This window comes from Schistocerca piceifrons, chromosome 2 (assembly GCF_021461385.2).
Source record: "Schistocerca piceifrons isolate TAMUIC-IGC-003096 chromosome 2, iqSchPice1.1, whole genome shotgun sequence".
Lineage (NCBI taxonomy): Eukaryota > Metazoa > Arthropoda > Insecta > Orthoptera > Acrididae > Schistocerca > Schistocerca piceifrons.
Window position 1 is genome coordinate 187,353,760 of NC_060139.1, and position 19,050 is coordinate 187,372,809.

Sequence of the window (19,050 nt, forward strand, 5' to 3'; positions counted from 1 at the left end):
GCAAAACACAGACACTAAACTTATTACAGTGAACAGAGATGTCAATGAACGAACGGACAGATAATAACTATGCAAAAATAAAGAAAGTAAAATTTTCAGTCGAGGGAAGACTTGAACCAAGGATCTCTCGTTCAGCAGCTGCTCACGCTACCACGGGACCACGGCGCTTCTAAGCACACTTAGTCCATGACGTTGCTTATGTCGCCCATGGACTACTCAGTTTGTATATTTTGCTTATTTTTTCACAGTTCCACACAACTTCTTCCTGTTTTCTCAATTGATCTGTGTTCAGTTTATCAAGGCCTATCCACTGTGCCAACTTATAACTAAATCTGAGGGGGTGCGATGGGGAGGTTCCCTTGTCAGTTACTATGGAGCAGTGGGACTTGCAACGTCGAGTGTATGTCTATGACAGTTCCGTGAAATGTGGTGAGTCTACCAGGTGTACCGGTATGAAATGAGCGTCTTTTTTGTGTGAATATGAAACACTAATTGGACAGTGTCTTGAAAGGAGGGTATAAGATGAACATCAACAGAAGCAAAACGAGGATAATGGCATGTAGTCTAATTAAGTCGGGTGATGCTGAGGGAATTAGATTAGGAAATGAGACACTTAAAGTAGTAAAGAAGTTTTGCTATTTGGGGAGCAAAATAACTGATGATGGTCGAAGTAGAGAGGATATAAACTGTAGACAGGCAATGGCAAGGAAAGCGTTTCTGAAGAAGAAAAATTTGTTAACATCGAGTATAGATTTAAACGTCAGGAAGTTGTTTCTGATAGTATTTGTATGGAGTTTATCCATGCATGGAAGTGAAACGTGGACGATAAATAGTTTAGACAAGAAGAGAATAGAAGCTTTCGAAATGTGGCGCTACGGAAGAATGCTGAAGATTAGATGGGTAGATCACACAACTAATGAGGAGGTATTGAATAGAATTGGGGAGAAGAGGAGCTTGTGGCACAACTTGACTAGAAGAAGGGATCGGTTGGTAGGACATGTTCTGAGACATCGAGGGATCACCAATTTAGTATTGGAGGGCAGCGTGGAGGGTAAAAATCGTAGAGGGAGACCAAGAGATGAATACACTAAGCAGATTCAGAAGGATGCAGGCTGGGAGATGAAGCAGCTTGCACAGGATAGAGTAGCTTGGAGAGCTGCATCAAACCATTCTCAGGACTGAAGACCACAACAACAACAATTTTGAATTAAAAGTAAAAACATTTATCCAAAGAACTGACCATTGCTTTCTATTTTGATTACCTTTCTGGCAATTTGTGGACACAACATCAATACAAATGTTCGTCTTTTGAAGCAAACCAATCAGACATCCAATTTTCGACTTCTTCGTAGGAATCGAAGTGTTCCTCAGCCAATGCGTGTCCCACTGATGAAAACAAATGGTAGTCGGAAGGGGCCAAGTCTGGTGAATACGGCGGGTGGGGTAGCAGCTCCCAGCCAAGTGTTTTGATTGTATCCTGAACCAAAAATGGTTCAAATGGCTCTGAGCACTATGGGACCTAACATCTAAAACTTAGAACTACTTAAACCTAACTAACCTAAGGACATCACACACATCCATGCCCGAGGCAGGATTCGAACCTGCGACCGTCGCAGCAGTGCGATTCCGGACTGAATATTCCATCAAGGAATATCGTTTATGGTACTTAAGGACTGCGGAAGGAAAAAACTGTAGCGGCAGACGGAAAGTGGAATGTAGACAACAAACAACTGAGGACGCTGGGTTTAAGTGTTGGTGTGAGATGGAGAGGCAGGAAGTGGTGGCGGACGCCGTGTCCGATACTCACGGATGAAGTCGGCGGGGTTGTACTGCGGCATGACGGGCAGGCCGATGGCGCTGAAGAAGTCGACGACGGCGCGCGCGGGCCCGTAGTAGGCGGTCTGGCCGGCGCACAGCAGCAGCAGCTTGTCGAACAGCTGGAAGATCTGCGACGACGGCTGGTGCACCGCCACCACCACCGTCTTGCCCTCCGACACGGCGTACCGCTTCAGGCTCAGCATCAGGCTGTAGGCCGAGTGAGAGTCCAGCCCCGACGTCGGCTCCTGTACCACAACCACTTACCTTTATTCATTCAGTTCGACAGTTGGTCATACTGAACACACAGTCTCAACGTACACTCATGTTCAGGAAAAAAGAAAACAACACCCTGAACTACTGGAGATAGGACTTCCATATTCACACGGCATGTACATTAGTATGTTCTCCAGAAATGATTAGCGTCCCAGTCACCTCAGTTCAGTTCAGCATGTGACCTGTTGCCTAGTAGGCACAGGGGACGCCATGGGCCCTGATAACTTTTTCCATGCATGATGAAATCGGCACGTGTAAGGCGCGAATGGCGTTCTGTGGCACATCTCTCCATGCTGCTTTGGTGGTCGGCATTGGGTCACAGCAATGAACCCGTCGTTTCATCGTATCCCATCGATTGGCAACAAGTCGGGTTATCTGGTGGACCAGGGCAAAAGGCTGACATCCTGTGACACCAAGAAGGCACGTCTTCGTGCAACAAAATGTGGTCGTGCATTGTCTCGCTGGAAAGTGGCGTCTGGGGTGTTTTGCAGAAAGGGTATGGCTACTGCTGGCAGGACGTCGTTCACGTAGGTCACAGTCCCCTGGACAAGCACCAACGATGATTTGTTGTCGTAACTAATAGCACCATGCTTCATAAGACTTCGAGTTAGCGCTGGATGTCGTCTGCGAATGCAGTCACTGTGATGGTGCTCCCCCTGGCTGTGGCGAAACAAAATGCGGCCATCGTTTTCAAATAAACAGAACCTGGATTCGTCCGAAAACGCTATCTGATCCTACTCCTGTCTCCAGTGACGTTGTTCCATACACCATTGCCGTCTAGCATATTTCTGCATGCTCGTCAAAAGGTAGGGGGACACCCGTTGCACTGCCAAAACACTTCGTCCCACACAAGCAGCTGTTTCGCGGATGGATGCATCACATTCTCTCATGCCAATAATGCGCCGTCCTTCAAAGTAATTGATTTGACGCTACAATTCGCGCATACGTCTGCGAAGCATCCTGGACGTCTGCTCAAGTCACGCTGATCCATTACCTTCCGTTTATAGCGACCACCCGATTTTACCGATAGATGGTGTTGCGCCGCGATATCGATGTTGACATTATCTGCGGGCCGACGTGGTTCAAATGATAATCATTTCTACAGAACACACTAATGTTCATGTCCTGTTAATATGAACTTTCTATCTCTAGTCGTTCAAGGTGTTCTGTTCTTTCTGAGCACGAGTGTATTACCAGATATCTTACACGAATATGTTACAACGTTTTGTTCTCTTCCTTGTGCTACACTTTAGTCGTAACAGAAGACAATTCCAAACGACACCGTGACGACTTTCGTTATACAGAAAGACGAACACCGCTTGCTCACTTTTTTATTTTATTGGATACCCGGTTTCGACTGAGTATTCTCAGACCCATCTGTATCATTACGGCAAAAACGGTCACCTAGTCTCAATTTCAGACAGTCTGCCAAACGCCTTCAAGGGGCAACGAAAATTTGATTTTCAGTATTTTACATTACTGACTGAATTTAGAAATTTCAATCACTTTCATAATATTCTCATTAAAGGGTACAGTCTTATGCTAAAGACGTGCGCAATAAGGCAGGTATTAAAGTTAGAAACTGTGTATATGTGTTGATTAGCCACGATGTGCACATTATCCAGACTATATTCTTGCAGTATTTGAGTGTGAGAGCTGTTAGTGACTTCCAACGAACTTTAAACATGATTTCAAACCTTTTCTGCACCATCAGGCTTGACGTTACTTGTTTGTTTCCAGCTCTATTAGCAGTACATTTTGTACACAGGATTCACATATACCACTGAATGCACCGCAAAATTATATCATTGTACGCCATGTGGTTCAGGAGATACGACTTCATAATAAAACAATCGTGATACGTATACGTCTTTCGATTCTGGGAGAACTTCGTGAGAAGGTTTCCAGATCTAGTTCTGTTGAATGAATATGTCAGTCTCCACTTGAGAAACAATACAATCAAGCTGCAGTCACATGTACATGATGAATTCTCTTCGCAAAGGCTTACCATTGTACTTAAATACGTCAGATACGAATCAGCGTATTAAGTGTGTCACCAGGAACGACTTGAAATCCTGCTAAATTTTGTTTTATATTGTGTTCTCTATCGTGTATATTATGTGAAAAAACTTTCGTTCATTTTATGTGCATGGTGTAAGAAAACGTTATGTTTTAAGCATTAATTTACTGATTATTACTTTTATTATTATTATAATGATTTTATGCCATAATAATGAGTTTCTCACTATGTTCAATTAACAAAATACACATCCGAAACGGTAAACTAAAAGAAAAACAAAAAATAATGTAAAAAGAAAAATAATTTAAAACATAAAACAAACAAATGATATAAGTAACTAGTCTAATAATGAATATTTGGGTATTTTAATTAGGTATGTTGAAAATACTGTGACAGCATATAGTGTACAGCTTATTACACAGGGATGCATGAAGCTTTAACGCTTTTTTAATGACATTCTACAAAAAGTTTTCATTTTTCAAAATTAATTACTGATGGTGGGGTATTTAGCAAAATTTGAAATTATTACAAAATTTGATTTTACAATTTCCAAGAACGTTAAATACACATCAAATTTAATGTGAAAAACATGTTTTGAGTACCATCGTTTCAAAGATATTCCCTCCAAATCTAATATGCCAAATTACCTTCGGAGGTGCGTTTTACTCCTTAAAAGAGTAACTGGGGACGAGCAAAAAGTATCGCATTATTCTGCCCCCTCTACACACCGGCCAAGTTCCGTCACGATCATTTATTGACATTTGAGAATGTGCCCTTGTTAGTAATCTGTTGCCCAACTGAGTTTATTTTTATTTCTCTCTTCACTTGTTGCTCGATGCGCCTGGTCGGTGTTTGGAGGTTACATTTGTGTGTGTACCCGTTTGCGAGGGCGGCAGGGAGCAGCCTGGCGGCAGACTTGGTACTTACGTCGAGCAGCATCAGCGACGGGTTGGTGAGCAGCTCGCACGCGATGTTGGCCCGCTTCTTCTCCCCGCCGGACAGGCCTCTCTTCAGGTAGTCGCCGATAACTGCCAACACACACAACACGCCACACCTGGTATCACGGCAGACGACAGCAGCATCTACACTACTTGAACCTGTCTGCAATTTACTCCTCCAAATTCTGAAGGTAGCAGGGACAAAACAAAAGGGAGCGAAAGCTTTTCTACAATTTGTTCAGGGACTTAACCCGCAGTTATAAGAACTGAGGGCCATGAAGTCGAAGTTGTCAGTAGTTCAGAAGAGAGTGAGTCGTGATTGTAGCCTATTCCCGATGTTTGCAAAAACAGACAATGTCTTATGGGATAACAGCAATCAGTGATTTTATAATGTTACTTTAAATCCGTCTCGATTGCAAATTTTTTTATTATTCATATGACCGGTTTCGGTTTATTCAGAACCATCTTCAGATCTGATATTTAAGTTACAGGAGTAACCCGTCCAATTCAGCAACTTTCACATGCTGGATTTAAAGTAACGTTATATTCCCGATGTTATTCAGTCTGACCGTTGAGCAAGAAATAAAGGAAAACAAGGAGAAACTTGGCAAATGGGATAAAAGTTCAGGCAGAAGAAATAAAACCTTAGGTTTCCTGGTGATATTGTAATCCTGTTACGAGATCGCGAAGAATTTGGAAAATCGCCGCGCGGGATTAGCCGAGCGGTCCAAGGCGCTGCAGTCAGACTGTGCGGCTGGTCCCGGCGGAGGTTCGAGTCCTCCCTCGGGCATGGGTGTGTGTGTGTGTGTGTGTGTGTGTGTGTGTGTGTGTGTGTTTGTCCTTATGATAATTTAGGTTAAGTGGTGTGTAAGCTTAGGGACTGAAGACCTTAGCAGTTCAATCCCATAAGATTTCACACACATTTGAACAAAGCTAAGTGTGCTGGCTGTTACGTGTAAGCTGTTGCCGAGAATCAGCCCAGAAGGCAAATTTGACCCTCGCCGGGCAGTGGACGGGTGTGGGAAGGCGAGGCGTACGGTAGTCGAGGTGTGTCGGTCGGACAGTGCCCCCCGTGGAGTGTCATCGACTCTGGCCAGCAGCTAATAAGCCAAAGAGAGCAAAAGCCGGCAGCACTCCGTCCGCCGGCGGCAGAAGATGCTGCGTCAGCCGGCGGCGGCGGCGGCGGCGGCAAATAAACGACGCGACGCGAAGGGCCGGCAGGAGCGCGCGTGGGCGGCGGCGCGGCCCACGGCTGTTAGCGGGGGACGCGGCCGCGAGGCGACCCGGCACGCGGCACCGGCAAGAGGGCGGGGGCGGGGGCACCGCAGGTGAACTGTGAGCTATAGCGCCCACTGACACGTCCCTTCTAGTGCACACGAGCCCACAGAGTTGCGCAGACTGCTTAAAAACTTTACCTCCACCCAGCTGAAGGATGCTGCACCGAACCGAAGGCAAGTCTATACTATCTGATCAAAAGTATGTCTACACCCCGTGTAATGCATAATTGACCACTTAATATCACGAGAGGCGGACCCGTCGGTGTTGGAGGAGACGGACAGCATTGCCTTTTTTTGTCATCGGTCTTCTGACTGGTTAGATGCGGCCCACATTGATTCCACTCCTGCGCCAACCGTTTCATTTCGAAGTAGCACTTGCAACCTACGAGGGGCGTTTGAAAAGTCCGTGCAAAGTCCGAGAGATGGCACCACCGGTGCGTATCAAGGTGATTTTTAGTTAGTAGCATCTTTGGAAACAACGCACACCAAGTTTCAGCCATATTGGTCTATTTCTTTGTGTTTGGCATTCGTGTGAATTAAGGAAGTCGAGTGATTGTCAAAAAAATGGACGAAAAAGAATTTCGTGTGGTGATTAAACATTACTTTACGAAAGGCAAAACGCCTCAGGAGAATAAAGAGAAGCTTGATAAACATAACGGTGACTCTGCACCTTCGGTTAGAACAGTTTATAAGTGGTTTCAAAATTTTCGGAGTGGCCATATGGGCACAAGTGATGCTGAACGTTCTGGAAGCCCTGTGGAGGTTACGACTCCAGAAATCATTGATAAAATCCAGGATATGGTGATGGATGACAGAAGGGTTAAGGTGTGTGAGATTGCTAGTGCTGTGGGCATCTCGAATGATTGGGTTCATAATATTTTGCATAAACATTTGGACATGAGAAAGCTATCCGCAAGATGGGTTCCGCGATTGCTCAGGCTTGACCAAAAACGGAATCGTGTGACGTGTTGCAAGGAGGGCTTGCAGCTGTTCAGGAAGAATCTGCAGGACTTTCAGCGTCGTTTCGTCACTGTGGATGAGACGTGGATACATTACTATACTCCTGAGACCAAAGAACAATCTAAACAACGGGTTACCAAGGGAGAATCTGCACCAAAAAAGGCGAAGACCATTCCTTTGGCGGGAAAGGTTATGGCGACTGTCTTTTGGGACTCGCAAGGGATAATCCTCATCGACTATCTGGAAAAGGGTAAAACTATTACAGGTGCATATTATTCATCATTATTGGACTGTTTGAAAACCGAGATGCAAGAAAAACGTCAGCGATTGGACCACAAAAAACTGCTTTTCCAGCACGACAATGCACCAACACACCTCAGTTATTGGAAATAGGATTCCAACTCGTTTTACATCTCCCCCCCCCCCCCCCTGTTCTCCAGACTTGGCTCCCCCGGACTACTATTTGTTCCCAAATTTGACGAAATGGCTGGCAGGGCAAAGATTTTATTCAAACGAGGAGGGGACTGCAGCAACTAATTGCTATTTTGCAGACTTGGACAATTCCTATTATTCGGAAGGGTCAACAAATTAGAACAGCGTTGGACAAACTGTATAAGTGTTTTTTAGACTGTCGAAAAATAAAGAAGGTTTACCCCAAACACATAAGTAGTTTTTATTTTTGCACGGACTTTCCAAATGCCCCTCGTATGTTCTTAATTAGTTGATGGGTTGATTCCAGTCTCTATTTTCCTCTACGGCTTTTACCCTCTATAGCTCCCTCTAGAACCATCGTTTGGCGTTCACTGGCGTGATGTGTGGCTTATGAGCAGACGCTCGACCATGAATCCAAGTTTTCTCACTTTCCGCCTAACTGTCCTAGTACTTGCAGTGGATTCTGATGCAGTTTGGAATTCCTGTGTGATGGTCTGGATGGATGTCTGCCTATTACACATTACGACCCTCTTCAACTGTCGGTGGTCTGTGAGTCAACAGACTAGGTCGGCCTGTACGCTTTTGTGCTGTACGTGTCCTTTCACGTTTCCACTTCACTATCACATCGGAAACGGTGGACCTAGGGATATTTAGGAGTGTGGAAATCTCGCGTACAGACATATGACACAAATGACACCCAAACACGTGGGCACGTTCCAAGTCCGTGAGTTCCGCGGAGCTCCCCATTCTGCTCTTTCACGATATCTAATGACTACTGAGGTCGCTGATTTGGAATACCTGGCAGTAGATGGCAGCACAATGCAATTAATATGAAAAACTTATGTTTTTTGGGGGTATCCGGATACTTTTGATCACTTAGTGTTTGTTATTTGGTAGACACACATCATGCGATAGTTATGTCAAGTTGTATGCACCAGCTTATTTAGTAATCAACATCATGAAGGCAGTCCTTAGCTCTTATTAAATGTGAAAGCAGAGCAATAATAAAGTAATAGCTTTTTAGGATTAAGAACATCAAAAAATAATAATATATGGACTGTTTCTTCGAAAGGCTTTGAGAATCTTCTTTAGAGGTGAAAAGCTCAAATCTTTTTGAACACTAGATTTTTCTTAATAACTAAAAATTCATGTTAGGTTCTAAGTCTCACTGGAAGACAAAAGTTGGCCTTTGAGCTGAAAATCATCTTTAAAGCAGTACACTCTGCTATTTCACCACTACAGCTGACGTCTTTCAATTGATCTTGCTCACTTTCAGAGGACTGAACCTCCTTTACGAAAGCCCAACAGGATGAACGGCTGTATGGAGAGGTGCCTGGCGCTTTAAACTGCATCACAATTCAATCCGCTCCCGAGCCCCATAAAAGACCCCGCGACTACCTCTTGTTAGGAGTAAGGTATGTGATATTTGTGAGAGAAGTAAAAAAACGTTTGCCTTGTACTGTGCAGACAGCGTCGTCCGCAGTAAGCGTTTAACGGAGGCGGGACCAGAGGAGTGGCGAGTGCAGATTTGCGTTGTTAGCAGCGCCCGTCCACAGTTTTAAGACTCGGCCGCAGACCGCGGGCGCGTCTCCAGACGTTCCTTTTTGGCGCTGCTAGTCCCCTGAGCCGAATGCACAAGTGTGCAGGGGCAGGCAGACAACCTGCAGAGCAGCTATGACGTGCGGGCAACGTTTGACAGGCGCTGCCGTAGAGTCGGCTGAGACCCTCCGTCACAAGCGCCAACCCCTCTGATATTTACTGTACACTGTTGTTACTGCCTATTGCAAACATGACCTTCAGGAAAGGGAATGGGGCCCAGCAAATTGCCGTGGACGGGCGAGTGTTCACTAGAGACGAAACTCGGGTGAAGAGTGTCGCACGGAAGTGAGACATTCCGCAATTTCCCTCCTCGAACATGAACAATCTGCAGGATAGGGCAGACAGATATCTGAGACTGTGTGTCGTATCCATAACACGTTCCATTTGTAACTGAACACTTTATAATGGCCAAAGAACAGAAACCTATCGAGTAAATACGCCAGAGTGGAGAAAAGTTGACAACGCCATAGGAGGCTAGGGGACAACGAAGCAAGCAACGTTTTCTAAACAATCGTTGGTCGGAAATGCGATGTGCAGGCTACAATCACAAAAACGACAGACAATCACCGACGAGCACATACAGGTGTGTGCATTTAAGCCAGTAGATACAGTTACCTGGGCTCAAAAACCGCAATTTTCAAAATTTGTTCAAAAAAATTTCATCGTTCCTTCAGCTTTAGCTACGTCAACAACACAATCTTCATTAGTTGCCGAGTTATGGGGGAATATATGTATGTTGGTGCGCGTGTAACATTCGAACATTCCACGCCCACTTCATCCATTAGCTCCTAACTTACTTTTATGTCAGTTTTACTTCGACATGTATTTCTCATATTTTTGTGTCGCAGGATGGTACTGCAAGTTTTTCATACTTGTTAGGCATAGCTCAGAGCTTCAATTATTCTTAAGAGAACTGTTTGATGCCTGAATTTTTGTGCGTTACTAAATGTGGTGACTGCTTTCTATAGCTGTTTTAGCATGATTTCAGAGGCGATTCTTTTGTATTTGGAAATAAGATAGCTCGAAGCATCGTACAGAACGGAGAAGGTATGCTTTCATGGATACAGACATAGTAATTTTCTGGGAATGCTGATATTCATAACCACACACTAAAGTCTTCAATGAAGGCCTACAGCAAATACTGTTGTGTGACTTGTAGTAGACATTTAATTTTTTGAAGAAATAAAAAAGTGTGTAGGTAGATTCAATCGAAACGCTAATTACTCTTTCTGTTCAAAACTCAGCTTTTTTGGAAGAATAATTGTGCAAATACAGATTCGCGATGCAGCGATTACTTTTAATGATGGAATGGATGTCAGATTAAAAATTGAGACACTTAAAAATGCTCGAGGAGGAAAATGTTGATGAAAGTTTAAATACTGTAGACGTGGTGAAAATGAACAGTTCCAAAACAGTGAAGGATGATCCACCCAGGAGACAAAGAAAACAGAAAGTAAGCTGAAATTACAAAATGAAGCAAGGAAAGAAGAAGAGCAAGGAGTATACTACTTCCCTGGACAGAAGTCGTCCTAAAGTTCTTTAAACATCCAACCTGCTCATCTCAGAGCAGAAACAACAAGTTGATAGATATGCAATAATTAGATAATAAAGAAACAACAAACAAGCTAACGCAAGTGTCTACATTTCCTGAATTCGTCTCACCGTTTACATTACATTACATTCGGAGTTGAAAATGACCTCCTTGTGCGTCAATGCACTTTTGCGCGAGCCCCCAACATGTTAATATACACTTTGCGCAACTCCGCTGCATCAGTTCTCAAAATTTCATTAAGAATTCGGTTATTTGCATAAACTTCCCCCTTTACACTGTGCCCCCCCCCCCTCCCCGCCAGATAAAAGTCACGACTGGTTAGTTCCGCCGAATGCGGAAGCCAGTTCTTTGCTTAAAGTCTTTCTTCTGTTGATCTTTCATGAATTCCTAAGAGTGACACGCATGGGGTGTGAAAGGTCGCCCGAATATGTTGAAAGATAGCGTACGTGTACGTACGTTCATCGGGGTCAACTGCGCCTAAAATTCCCCAGATTCCCAAATGCACGGCAGTTTTTACTAAGAAAAAAAAAGAACAGTCCCACAATCCGACCCGCTGACACGGCACACCACGCTCCTATTTTTTCACCCTTGAAGAGGTTCCTTATTTATTTATTTTGTTTGTTGACTAGTATCTGGTGTTCTTGGAGTTCACGTGTCTGTTAGATGGAACCAGGCTTCATCACTCGTGAAATACAGCAGCGGATCCAAGGGTTACACTTTCAATTGTTTGACATAGTCACGTAGAGTAATTCACACGTTTTACCTATTTTCCTCCACCAGTTCTTTGACACACATTTTGTGGGGTTCACCCCTAACGTGGTTGCGATAATTTACGTGCCAACTTCTTTGGACTCTGGGTCATTCGTGTTGTAATATCTAAGATCACAGCAGATGCAAGAATGTACCGGTCTATACTGTTCTTTTTACGTTTGCAAGTAATCCTGTAGTACGCCACTTTGTCAACAGATCCTGTATACTGTTCTTTGCTGGTGTGGAAACGACAGGAAATATCTTTGCAAAAAATTTCTCCCGTTTCCTTGAATAAACCGGTACACACATACGCCTCCACTATTGCGATCCTTTCTTGAAGAAGAACATCTCGCTGAGATATTTATTTCGCACGTCTTAACCAAGTCGCTGCGGCTTTGGTATCGACAATACAAAACGTAGTCGCAACAGCTTCGAAACAAGTTGACAATTGGGGGGGGGGGGGGGGGGGGAGGGCGACAATGAGCAGTGTAGTAGTACTCGGGGCCGGGTTTTTTTTTTTTTGCACAAACCTGTGTAACTATGTATTTACCTGTCATGTATCATAATAAATGTTCTTCGGGTGTATTACAGTTGTAGGTACCTGAATGAAGTCCCCCGAAAGCCAGTAAAGCTTTAAAAAATCTAACGAAGGGATGGATAAGGTGGCAGGTCTAGTCTTTATGTTAGGTTCATATGCTCGGTCAGAATGGAATGGACGGAATGGAGTGTGACACAGTTTAAGCGCGAGCTCCTGCAGAGAGCAGCGGTCACGCCCGGTCTGGCTTGTATTACCCTGGCAGCCGTCTGAGACCGCGGCGTGTCCTGTTGCTGGCTGCCAGCCGTTACGGGCGTGTCTTTTACGACCGCCTCGCAACCGTCACACCTCCCCTCCTACACGGCAGCCCCGCCACAAACACGGGCCACACCCTTAGCTGCTCCAGGACGTCACCTATTCCCGACCAGGTCTTTGTTTCTATTTTCTCCCCAAAACACAGTCGTTTTGTGTCGTTACTGCTCGCGATGTTGTAATATCCGCACTTAGTGTCTTTCGCAATTTTCGCTTTTTCAAAAATTATGTATAATCCTTCGTACTTTGTTAATTACACTGCCGGAAAAAAAAATGTAACACTGTCAACGAGAAGCTCATTTCACTGATAAGTGAGGTAACAGGTAGTTCGTCATTCTAGAATATGACAATTCAGACCAACTCAAACACAAATCAGAGCACACGGTGCCCGAAAGGGCTCACCGATACAGTGTAGCCCTGCTCTGGTGGCAATGCGGACAGAACGTAACTTCTCATCACTGAAGATAACAGACCGCCATTCCAATCTCCAGTCACCTCTAACGACATCAGAGCAGTACTGCTTGGTGGTGTCGCAGTAGCCTGGCCAGAGTCATACGTAATCTTAATCATGCTGCAAGCAGACAGTTCTCAATGGGTCCTGATGATACAGCAAGTGCAACATACACTCATGCTCATAAATCACGGCTAATGCTGATACATGGTATAACAACACTCTGGTGGGCGGTTTGCGGGTTTAAATCACTTCGGGGCATGACCATGCGATACATTTGACATGTAGTCGTCGCACGGTGGCGCTGGCAGCTATCCACATACGAAGAGGTGTGTGGGTGCATGTCAGAGTACGGTGCAGCGAGGAAGTGTGGAGACGTTTTCAGACGTGCTAATGGTCACTGTGTGTTGAAAAATGGCTCAAAGAACACATAATGATGACGTTATGAGAGGTAGAATACTAGGGCGACTGGAGGCTGGTCAATCACAGCAGCTCGTAGCACGGGCCCTCCGTGTGCCACAAAGTGTGATCTCAAGATTATGGCAACGATTCAGACAGACAGAAACGTGTCCAGGCGCTACAGTACGGGACGTCCACAGTGTACAACACCACAAGAAGACCGATATCTCGCCATCAGTGCCCGCAGACGGCCACGGAGTATTGCAGGTAGCCTTGCTAGGGATCTTACCGCAGCCATTGGAACAGTTGTCTCCAGACACACATTCTACAGACGACTGAACAGATATGGTTTATTCGCTCGGAAATCTGCAAGGTGCATTCCACTGACCCCTGGCCACAGGAGAGCCCAAGCCTGGTGTCAAGAACACAATACATGGTCATTGGAACAGTGGTCCCAGGTTATGTTCACGGACGAGTCTAGGTATAGTCTGAACAGCGATTCTCGCCGGGTTTTCATCTGGCATGAACCAGGAACCAGATACAAGCCCCTTAATGTCCTTGAAAGGGACCTGTATGGAGGTCGTGGTTTGATGGTGGGGGTGGGATTATGATTGGTGCACGTACACCTCTGCATGTCTTTGACAGAGGAACTGTAGCAGGTCAGATGTATCGGGACGTCATTCTGCACCACTATGTCCGTCTTTCCAGGGGTGCAGTGGGTCCCACCTTCCTCCTTATGCATGATAACGCACGGCCCCACCGAGCTGCCATCGTGGAGGAGTACCTTGAAACAGAAGATATCAGGCGAATGGAGTGGCCTGCCTGTTCTCCAGACCTAAGCCCCATCCAGCACATCTGGGATGCTCTCGGACGACGTATCGCTGCATGCCTTCAAACCCCTACGACACTTCAGGAGCTCCGACAGGCGCTGGTGCAAGAATGGGAGGCTATACCCCAGCAGCTGCTCGACCACCTGATCCAGAGTATGTCAACCCATTGTGCGGCCTGTGTACGTGTGCATGGTGATCATATCCCATATTGATGTCGGGGTACATGCGAAGGAAACAGTGGCGTTTTGTAGCACATGTGTTTCGGGACGGTTTTCTCAACTTATCACCAATACCGTGGACTTCCAGATCTGTGTCGCGTGTGTTCCCTATGTGCCTATGCTATTAGCGCCACTTTTGTGTAGTGCCACGATGTGTGGCACCACATTCTGCAATTATTCTTAATTTATGAGCATGAGAGTATATATAACACTGCACTCCGTTGTATGTAAATATTATACACATGTGCCACTGAACACAATCCTTAAGGGTGTTGTTCTTTCCAGCATTGCCACATTTTCTACAAATGTATTAAAACTGTGAAATATTGTATAGTTTAGTGGTCGACGGTAGTTTCCAAATGGTTGTAGCACGGAAACGGTTGGTTTCCGGACATGGGATCCTATTCAAAATATTATGTACTCACTAAGACTGTTAATATTTTTAAAAATGTTGTCGGTCCTCGATGCAGTATCGACGTACCGGCCTATAAAAATATCGGTTGCACATTTTAAATATACTGCCGGCTTTAGAGCTGTATATTTAAGTACTGATTTATTATTAGATATTTCTCACATCAGCAAGCTGTCAGCCTGCTTAACCCCCTTGGAGAAAGAACTGAAAGGAAAACTATGCTTGTTCACGCTTGGCGATAAACACTTTGCACACTGCATGTAAGTGGCACAATAAAACATCTCCTTTGAGTCCATCGTTCGGTTTCGACACACAACGGAGTTGTCCGGAACACTTTATGTCGACTTCCCTGTTTCGTTACTGCAAACACCAGCGACCTAGCAATTGTAGTGTCAAAATGTCCTAAAGTTAAAAGCTGCAATTTCTGCTGGTAGCGCCGAGGGCCGATTTCGTCAGCATTTACTCTCACACGTCTCCGCCCACCTAGTGACTAGTCTTGTCATTTAGTTTTCCGTTTCATTTTCTGCAACTTTTTTTTTTTTTTAGAACGCTTATGTGAAGAAATAGCACCCTAGTTGCGTGAAAAATGTTTATTAACGCAACAGGTATGCTATTTCTTCACATCGGAAATCATCTTATTCCATTGACATAGTCACCCGCCAGGGCAATTTAACTACTACTTTGTGCACTTATACTTGCTTCACACTATCAAAGGGAGAGACTAGGCATGATGAAAGCTCAGGAAATAGTAAGTCCTTCACACAGTGCAAGTAAAATTATGGTCCACCACAACATCAAAGGAACAACTTTAAAAATTTAGCTAAAGTAACGAAAAAATTAATATAAAATAAAAATATCGGCACTCGATATTGCCATTTCGATATTGGTATATAGGTGAAGAAATATCCCCCCCCCCCACACACCACCACCACCACCACCACCCACCACCACCACCCACCACCACCACCACCACATTGATATTTTATCAACAGCCCTAGCAACTAGTACTCATCTCCATCTCTCTACAAGTCCTCCACGTTTATAACGGGAATTTCCGAACACCCATTATGTAACACAATGAATTATCACAAACTGCTCAAAATCCAGTCAATGGCTGTATGGCTTTCAGGAAGGTATGGGCAGGGGGGGGGGGGAGGGGGGCTCTAGTCAAACTTGATTCGAATGCGATGACGAACCAATATAAACAACATTCAGCAGACAGTCAGATTCAAGGGCATATGTGAAGCAACTGACCTAGATTATGTCCCCTGTAACCGCAGTTGTTCACAACTTCGCCTGATAACGTGTGTGGGATTATAGTAAACATCACAATGAACAAATACCGTGAATCCTTATCAATTCAGTGTGTTATTTCATTTGATGGTGGGATTGTATAGCTTCAGGTTAATAGTAGTAGTAATAATAATAATAATAATAATAATAATAATAATCGGTTTGTAGGGCGCTGAACTGCGCGGCCATCAGCGCCCGTACAAAGTCCCAATTTTTACACAGTCCAATCTAACAACTGTCACGAATGATGATGAAATGATGCGGACAACACAAACACCCAATCCCAGGGCAGTGAAAATCCCCAACCAGGACGCGAATCTAACCCACAACCGCGTGATCCAGAGGCAGCAACATAGCCAATAGCCCACAAGCTGCGGCAGGTTAAGAATGACTACTTAATTTCACCATGTAATATTGAATGTTGGAGTACGTCCTGAACGCTGGACTGACTTTGTTGGCAGTACACCAGATGCCTCGGCCACATCTCAGGGATACTCACTGGTGTCCTGGCAGCTGGTGAGGTCAAGCACCTCGAGGATGTGGTCCACGTAGAGCATCTTCTGCGCGTCCGTCAGGCTGTCCGGCAGTCGCAGCCGCGCCGTGAACTGAAACAAACACCTGACGATGAAAACCTGCTGCAGAAACCACTTGCACCGATGCAGATAGTATTAGGGACTGCACATCGCTTTAGTATTAAGTGATTTACGGAAATTCTTCGAATTCAACGAGTCGTGCAGTCGATTGCTAAAGTGTAAACGCTACTGATGTGCTGTCCCATGTCCTGCGAATTTCAGAGACAATAGCTGTTGGCCGGGGCAGTTTGAGGACGGATTCAGTACCGGAAATAACCCTCATTACTTTCAATGTATCAGTTGTGCAAGGAAACGATGGCACTAATTCGTGGACAGGACAAACCAGTCCATACTTGTACGACGAAATTTTTCAAGATAAAGAAGAATTGGCGTAGTTAAGTATTAGAGTAGCCGCTACTACAAACCTGCGACGTCTGTTTTTATCGTCAGCAAAGAATGTAATGTGAAAGCTTCAAAACTAGTGTTATTTCGTCGAGAAAGGAAAAATAAATGTCATCCCCAGAAGGCCGCATGTAAATACATTCCATCGTACATCATCAACAATCCTCACCAATATTTGGCGAAATGAGACGTTACGCATGGTTTACTGCCAAACTGTGTAACGAGAGGGAACCTTTTATGAATGTAAACCATGTTTGTTTTCAGAATGAGAGTTTCACTCTGCAACGGAGTGTGCGCTGATATGAAACTTCCCGGCAGATTAAAACTGTGTGCCGGACCGAGACTCGAACTCGGGACCCTTTGCCTTTCGCGGGCAGGTGCTCTACCACTGAGCTACTCAAGCACGACTCACGACCCGTTCTCACAGCTTTACTTCTGCCAGTATCTCGTCTCCTACCTTCCAAACTTTACAGAAGCTCTCCTGCCAACCTTACAGAACTAGCACTCCTGAAAGAAAGGAGGCAAAGGTCCCGAGTTCGAGTCTCGGTCCGGCACACAGTTTTAACCTGCCAGGAAGTTTCATGTTTGTTTTCGATTAAAAACTTTGAAAAAGCCATGTAATTGTAAAAATGCGGCATCTGCAGCGATGAATATCACCCCATCATGTGTATATTGTCAACCGTAAAATTATAATAGTACCTAATTTTATATACGAAGTCCTCATGTACGTCTCACAGTCCCTTCCTGGAAGTTCATTCACAATCTTAAATTTTCCTTCGGCCTTTTTTATCATGTTATGAAAATATTAATGAATACAAAATATTGACTTATCTTAGAAGAAAGATTAAGGAAAGGAAAACCTACGTTTCTAGCATTTGTAGACTTAGAGAAAGCTTTTGACAATGTTGACTGGAATACTCTCTTTCAAATTCTAAAGGTGGCAGGGGTAAAATACAGGGAGCGAAAGGCTATTTACAATTTGTACAGAAACCAGATGGCAGTTATAAGAGTCGAGGGACATGAAAGGGAAGCAGTGGTTGGGAAGGGAGTAAGACAGGGTTGTAGCCTCTCCCCGATGTTGTTCAATCTGTATATTGAGCAAGCAGTAAAGGAAACAAAAGAAAAATTCGGAGTAGGTATTAAAATTCATGGAGAAGAAATAAAAACTTTGAGGTTCGCCGATGACATTGTAATTCTGTCAGAGACAGCAAAGGACTTGGAAGAGCAGTTGAACGGAATGGACAGTGTCTTGAAAGGAGGATATAAGATGAACATCAACAAAAGCAAAACGAGGATAATGGAATGTAGTCGAATTAAGTCGGGTGATGCTGAGGGAATTAGATTAGGAAATGAGGCACTTAAAGTAGTAAAGGAGTTTTGCTATTTGGGGAGCAAAATAACTGATGATGGTCGAAGTAGAGAGGATATAAAATGTAGGCTGGCAATGGCAAGGAAAGCGTTTCTGAAGAAGAGAAATTTGTTAACATCCAGTATTGATTTAAGTGTCAGGAAGTCATTTCTGAAAGTATTCGTATGGAGTGTAGCCATGTATGGAAGTGAAACATGGACGATAAATAGTTTGGACAAGAAGAGAATAGAAGCTTTCGAAATGTGGTGCTACAGAAGAATGCTGAAGATTAGATGGGTAGATCACATAACTAATGAGGAAGTATTGAATAGGATTGGGGAGAAGAGAAGTTTGTGGCACAACTTGACCAGAAGAAGGGATCGGTTGGTAGGACATGTTCTGAGGCATCAAGGGATCACCAATTTAGTATTGGAGGGCAGCGTGGAGGGTAAAAATCGTAGAGGGAGACCAAGAGATGAATACACTAAGCAGATTCAGAAGGATGTAGGTTGCAGTAGGTACTGGGAGATGAAAAAGCTTGCACAGGATAGAGTAGCATGGAGAGCTGCATCAAACCAGTCTCAGGACTGAAGACCACAACAACACAACAACAAAATATTGAACATAATCTGTTTATTTGCAGTGTTACGTAACGTAAG

At 44.4% G+C, this 19,050-nt stretch overlaps 1 protein-coding gene across 1 annotated transcript in view; it reads right to left on the bottom strand.

Moving 5' to 3' along the window:
* Positions 1-19,050, bottom strand: part of LOC124775236 (ABC transporter G family member 14) — a 78,241-nt gene that overhangs the window by 42,496 nt on the left and 16,695 nt on the right. Inside the window, exons 3-5 of the mRNA XM_047250074.1 lie at positions 16,569-16,674; positions 5,039-5,139; positions 1,808-2,063 (exon numbers count right to left, since the gene is read on the bottom strand). Of these exons, the coding sequence (XP_047106030.1) occupies positions 1,808-2,063; positions 5,039-5,139; positions 16,569-16,674 (463 nt within the window). The remainder of the gene's footprint in view (positions 1-1,807; positions 2,064-5,038; positions 5,140-16,568; positions 16,675-19,050) is intronic.